The sequence below is a fragment of the Priapulus caudatus genome, unplaced genomic scaffold (genome assembly GCF_000485595.1).
Source record: "Priapulus caudatus unplaced genomic scaffold, Priapulus_caudatus-5.0.1 Scaffold1020, whole genome shotgun sequence".
Taxonomy (NCBI): domain Eukaryota; kingdom Metazoa; phylum Priapulida; class Priapulimorpha; order Priapulimorphida; family Priapulidae; genus Priapulus; species Priapulus caudatus.
The window spans coordinates 132,340-138,891 of record NW_014578081.1 but is presented as its reverse complement, the minus strand read 5'-3'; the positions used below and the strand labels follow the sequence as shown (position 1 = coordinate 138,891).

The 6,552-nt window shown below is 43.5% G+C and overlaps 1 protein-coding gene across 7 annotated transcripts; it reads left to right on the top strand.

Moving 5' to 3' along the window:
* Nucleotides 1–819: 819 nt before the first annotated feature.
* On the top strand, nucleotides 820–1,863 carry LOC106815006. 7 transcript variants are annotated; one of them, XM_014819415.1, is made up of 2 exons: nucleotides 820–826; nucleotides 950–1,863. In XM_014819415.1, the coding sequence occupies exon 2, from the start codon at nucleotides 1,011–1,013 to the stop codon at nucleotides 1,800–1,802; it is 792 nt and encodes a 263-aa protein (XP_014674901.1). In that variant the 5' UTR covers nucleotides 820–826; nucleotides 950–1,010; the 3' UTR covers nucleotides 1,803–1,863. The 7 variants fall into 7 exon arrangements, with proteins under 7 accessions (XP_014674901.1, XP_014674897.1, XP_014674894.1 ...); XM_014819411.1 differs by lacking the exon at nucleotides 820–826 and having other exon boundaries at nucleotides 839–1,139; nucleotides 1,194–1,863; XM_014819408.1 differs by lacking the exon at nucleotides 820–826 and having other exon boundaries at nucleotides 839–1,166; nucleotides 1,203–1,863.
* Nucleotides 1,864–6,552: the final 4,689 nt, after the last annotated feature.

Below are 6,552 nucleotides of genomic sequence, written 5' to 3'. Positions count from 1 at the left end.
GTGGTAGCCGTGAGTGAGGGAATGAAAGACAACGCATTGTGGTAGATGTGAGTGAGGGAACGTATGACGATGCTTGCTGGTCTGGCGGATATCTTATCGTAAGCTATTTTCTTCAGGTTTGTTTCACTGGGGAAAATGTCCGAAGGGACGAAGCTGCAATTTCATTCACGCGTTCCGAAACCCGAGCAACGAATTCCTCGACGCGGACAGAGGGTACACAGAATCGTCCACACCAGGTACACGCATGTGTGTGTGCGCGTGCGTGCGTGTGTGTCATGTGCGTGTGGTGTACGTGTTCGCGTGTATGCGTGTGCGTGCGTGCGTGCGTGCGTGTGTGGTGTATGTGCGTGTGTGCGTGCGTGTGCGTGCGTGCGTGCGTGCGTGTGTGGTGTATGTGCGTGTGTGCGTGCGTGTGTGTGTGTGCGTGCGTGCGTGCATACTTGTGTAAGCAAACTTCCCATTCACCGCATCGCCTCTCATCACGGTCGTCGTGCAGTCGATGACCTTACCTTCATTGCGTTTCCTCCGTCGTTGCAGGGGGCCGCCACCGGTCGTTGACGCAGCGAGCTGAGCGCCGGGGCGGATGGGACCGCGGCGCCAGCTACCGCCGCTCCCGCTCCCCGTCTCCGCGATCCGCCGGCAGGGGGCGCTCACGATCGCATGACCGCAGGCGACGACGGTCTCGTTCAAGGTCGCGGCGGAGGCACAGGAAGAGGTCAAGGTCGGCATCCGCGAGTCGGGACCGGCGCTCAAGGTCGCGATCGGCCGACAGAGGGAAGCCTTCAAAGTCAAGTCCGGTTGTTCGGGACGATCGATCGAGGTCAAGGTCCAGACCGAAGCGCGGGAAAAGGTCAAGGTCAAGACATAGAGATGATTCAAAGTCGGGGTCACCAGAGGATGGGCACCGTCGCTTGCAATCAGCGTCAATGGACGGAGGTGGCGGATCGAGGTCGAAGAAGCACCGATCAAGGTCAAAGAAGCACCGATCAAGGTCGAGGTCTGGGTCAGCGATGTCGGACGATCGCTCGCGCTCTAAGCGTCGTAAGCGGTCAGGCCGCCACAAGTCGTCGTCGCGGCGGCGGCGTGAGAAACACAAGGCATCGGCGGCCAGAGATGCAGAGGTTACGGGGGTTGTGGAGGTCACAGAGGTCACAGGGGTTGCAGAGGTCATGGAGGTCACAGGGGTTGCAGAGGTCACGGAGGTCACAGGGGTTGCAGAGGTCATGGAGGTCACAGGGGTTGCAGACGTCACAGAGGTTACGGAGGTCACAGGGGATGCAGAGGTCATGGAGGTCACAGGGGTTGCAGACGTCACAGAGGTTACGGAGGTCACAGGGGATGCAGAGGTCATGGAGGTCACAGGGGTTGCAGACGTCACAGAGGTTACGGAGGTCACAGGGGATGCAGAGGTCATGGAGGTCACAGGGGTTGCAGACGTCACAGAGGTTACGGAGGTCACAGGGGTTGCAGAGGTCACAGGGGATGCAGAGGTCATGGAGGTCACAGGGGTTGCAGACGTCACCGAGGTCACAGAGGTCACAGAGGTTACGGGGGACGAGGAGGCAACCGAGGGCAGGCTAACTTCGAATCATGCCGGAAAGGAGGAGGGGGCAGGCATCATTATGAAACATGCTGTCACGGATAACATGAGGAAGGGAGGAAGCAAGGACAGAGAAGGACCGGGAGGATGGTCCAAGCCAAAGCTGGGAGAGAGGGAAGAGCTGGGAGAGATGGAAGAGAATGGGAGGAGAGAGGAGATGGGGAACAGGGAAGATATAAAAAAGAATGATGAGATAGGCTGAAAGGGAAGAGAATAGGAAGAGAGAAGAGATGGGGAACAGGGAAGATATAAAAGACAGGGAAGAAATGAAGGAAAGTGGAGAGATAGAGGAGAAGGAAGACATAAAAGAGAGGGAAGAGATGGGGAAGGAGAGAGGATGGAGGAGAGGAAAGGAAGGGAAAAGAAAAATACGAACCAAGAAGGGACGGGATCACATATTGGAGAAGTAGTCAGGCAGGAGAAGCTGCGTACTCGTGCGAAAGGAAACACAGAAATGAATGTCCAGTGCCTTCGACCCACGACGTGACGTCGACCTATGACCTATGGCATACGACCTGTGACATATGACCTATGACCTATGACATACGACCTATGATCTATGACCTATGACCTATGACATACGACGTGATAAAGGTGATGTGAGCGCTGTGGGTGAGAGGCGTTTGAATATGTAGTCGTCATGGCAACCTTGACGAGGCGTGGGCATGTTGCCACCCATAGCTGTAAACCTACGACTGTGTGAGAAACCAGCAGTGTATTTTACAGGATATATATATATATATATATCAGGAGTAGATAATAGGAATAATTCCCTATTATCTACTCCTGATATGTATATATATACACATATATATCAAGAGCGTATTATTCATTCTTAACACGCTCTTGATATATATATATATATATATATATATACTAGAGGTGTAACGATACACTAGGGTCACCATATGATATGTATCTCGATATGTGGGTCATGATACAATACATCTCACCAAGAGCGTATTAAGATTTAAAAAATAAGAAGAGAAAAAAAGAAGATAAATATGCTCTTGATCTCACAATACACAGACAGAAAGAGAGATATTGTAAATAAATTGCATGATGTGAAAAATTGTCATATCATTCATGTTTTTTATTATTAATATTTATTTGTAAATTTATACAAAAGGGGTACAATCCCCTAGAATTTTATAGTATATTATGATAGTGAGTGCATAAATAATAGTATATACACACAACTTTTTATTAGCATGCATTTACATTCGTCATAAAACAACAGTGAGTCTTTATTTGGTCTATTAGTTTGTAATCTGAAGTTAGTTCACATGAATGTTATTTCGAAGTTAAACATCTTTACTTTTTAGTTCGAAATCTAATGTTATTTTACTGTTATAATTATGTATTCCAATACTTTCATAACACAAACGTATTATGAGTATATCAAAGCCATACAGATATATATAGTAAACAATCAGTTACTATATATATATATATATATATATATATATATATATATATATAGCTGAAACACACTGAGATTTCCTGAGTGCGTCTAGACTGACCTGTAATTTGACAGCTCACTCACATGCGTACGTGCCATATGCAGCGCAACATTACGTGCGCAGTAACGTCACGCACCAGTCAATCAGCGCAATTGATTGTTTTGCTGTAACAACTTTGGCAGCAATACAAGCGCTCCACATATATATTGACACAGATTTGAGATTTCTACGACATCCGGCCGATAATACTTGCGAGATACTGCCAGGGAGTTCATAAAATAAAAGAATTTTACGTGCATTAGTTTGCCCTATAGTTTAGCATAGTTTAGCTTGCCCTATAGTTTAGCATAGTTTCGCTTGCCATATTCACTGTTTGACATGCGTATCGTTTGCATAGCGTTGCTACGGACGCTGCGCATCGAGTATCGTATCGTGGGGCGAATCGTTAGTATTTCGTTACACCTCTAATATATATATATATATATATATATATATCGTATTATATAGTGTAATTATCTAGTATTATATTGTATGCCAGTGAAATTGCAGACTTTCTACATACAGAGCTCATGCATGCTGCTGTAACCTGACCAGGCTAGCTGTGTGACTAACGTCAATATACACAGGTCTTCTAACCATAGCAAAGACCGTTCTTGGAGCTAATCATGCCATGACACATATAACGTTTTGTCCCCTATTCTCTCATGCGATGACACATAGACTGTCCGCTATTCTCTCATGCCGATGACACATAGACTGTCCCCTATTCTCTCATGCCGATGACACATAGACTGTCCCCTAATCTCTCATGCCGATGACACATAGACTGTCCCCTATTTTCTCATCAATCTGTAAGGCTTGTGAACTTTTGCACGACGATTGATGTCTTGAGAAAAAGTTTCGTTTACTCCTAATCTTGTGTACATAATATACATTGTAATAAATACTGCATTTTATAGAAAATTCTGTTCCTTCTGTTTCCTGTAGTAATTTGCTGAGTTTTCTGTACGCAATTTAAAACAATGCTAATAAGTAATATAAATAATAATGCTAATACATAAAATAATAATAATAATAATAATTACATTAATAGTTTCCAGGAGAGAATCCTGGCCAAAGCAAATATTGATTAGGTAATAATATTTATATTTCCGGGCGGGAGGGCTATTGTGACCCCCTCCTCCCAGAAGCCCAGCGGTAGAGGAGGGGGTGTCACAATTGCCCCCTCCCAAAAAAAAAATTATTAAAAACGAAAAGTTGTTCTTATAAATTTGCGGTTTGGCATCCCGAGACAGCCAAGTATCTGTGCGGTTGCAGGCGATATCATTTCGTAGTTTTGAACACAAACAAACGATTACAGTAATTAATTATTTTTCGACACATTTGTGAAAAGCAAGAATGTTACGGCGTGATGGTGGCTGGACCATAGCGGCCACACGGCAGCGAGGGTGGAGTCTTAGAACGTTCCAGAACGAACGTTCCGAACGTTCCAGATGCTCTAGCGTTATTTGGGTTATTGAATCGCGTGCATTTTATTTTTATTTTATCCAGTGCATTGCATAATATATCAGGGGGTGGCTATCCCCCGTGGAAGGGAGGTCTAGGGTAGAGCCTTAGATAGAGGTAAGGCTCAGGTCTAGGAACGTAATGCATCCCCTCTTGCGATTCAAGTTCATATTTTTCCAGCATGCCGCAAAGGTATTCCACAATCGAAATGGGATAATTAACTCACTACTCTACTACTCACGAAAATGAATAAGCACAGTCAGCATTGGACCCTTCCCACTCTCCCCACCCCCCAGCCGATCGGCATTCACTGGTCGCTTCTCTCCATATGTTGTACTATATAGTATTGTCGTGTATGAGGTCTATAGGCGCCTAGCTGTTACACAATGTTGGTGCACGCTATATTGAGATAGTTAGCTGGTGCTCGTGAAAGAGACATTTTTTTATTTACAATAGATTTAATTATTTGCCACGATTTTCTAAGATTTTTACTATTTTCCATTAAAAGGTTCTGATAATATCGCTTTTTGGTAATCCTCATCAAACGATTTAGTTGACTTTTATAATTTTTGTATTTTATTTCATTTGCAACTGTATGCTTCCTCATATATATATAACATAAAGCTTATTTTTTCTTTTGATAGAATTTGATAAGCCAGTGGTTACCCATGGTAATCTATTCCTATATTGTTGTTTGTATTTAACTCTAGGAAAAGAATCATAATATAATTTAGTTATTATTTGCGAGAAGCTGGTGTAAGCATCTTGAGTATCTTCAGAGGATAGTATTTCTCCCCAATCAGTTTGTTCTAATCTATTGTTAAATTTATGTTTTGTGTCCTCATTCATAATTCGTTTATAAGCATAAGTCACGCTCTCCTCAATACTTGATTTACTACTTATATGAAAGATTGGGAAATGATCTGTAATTTCAGTATAAAACACACCCTGAAGAGCACTTTCAACATTAGAAATATTATCACTGAATATATTATCTATAAGAGTGGCTGTGCATGTAGTTACTCTAGTAGGGCGGTTGATTAGAGGTATATACGAGTTTGAGTACATCATTTCCAAGAATTGTGCCGTTTGGTCGTGGGTTTCATGATTAAGTAGATTTATATTAAAATCACCCATTAAATAACATAACTTATCTTCTTTTCTTATTTCCTCAATTTTGCCTGTAATTTGTTCTATAAATAATCTAATTTCTCGATCTGGAGGTCTGTATATAACACCAATGATCATATTCTTATTAGAATTAGTAGAAGACTTGTCGACTTCTATAAACAGTGACTCCAGTTCATCATTAAACACGTTTAGCCGCTCCTTAAAACTGTATTCATTTGAGATATATAGAGAAACACGTAACACCACCTGGTCTGTCAACCCTCGACTTACTTATATGTTCATATCCTTTTAATTGATATAAGTCCGCGTTATTTACTGTTAACCATGTTTCAACAATACCAAGTACAGAAAAATTATGCTTAACGAGATCTAGGTATGTTTCAAATTCAGTAAATGTTAAAAAAAACATATTCCGCTAGGTGCGCTGGCTGTAGACTTACAAACACGCAACCACAGGCTAAGGGATACAGCAGTCTGTCACGTAACCTTGCAGTGGATTCGCCAGGGCACACGCGCTGGCTGTGGAATCAAGTCCTCCCCCACCTGCACGCATATCTATCTATCAATCTATCTATTTTACTATCCATCTATCTATCTATCTATCTATCTATCTATGCATTCATCAAATGTGAACCTGTGACCCTTGACCTTGGGTGAAAGGCACTCAAAATCAATAGGGTTCCACCGCCCCCTCCGCCCCCTAAGGTCCACCTCTGGACCAAGTTTAAAGTTTCTAACTCTAGCGGTTGCAAAAATATCGAGCAGACAGACAGACACACACACGCGCACACGCACACGCACACGCACACGCGCACGCGCACGCGCACACGCACACGCACACGCACACGCACA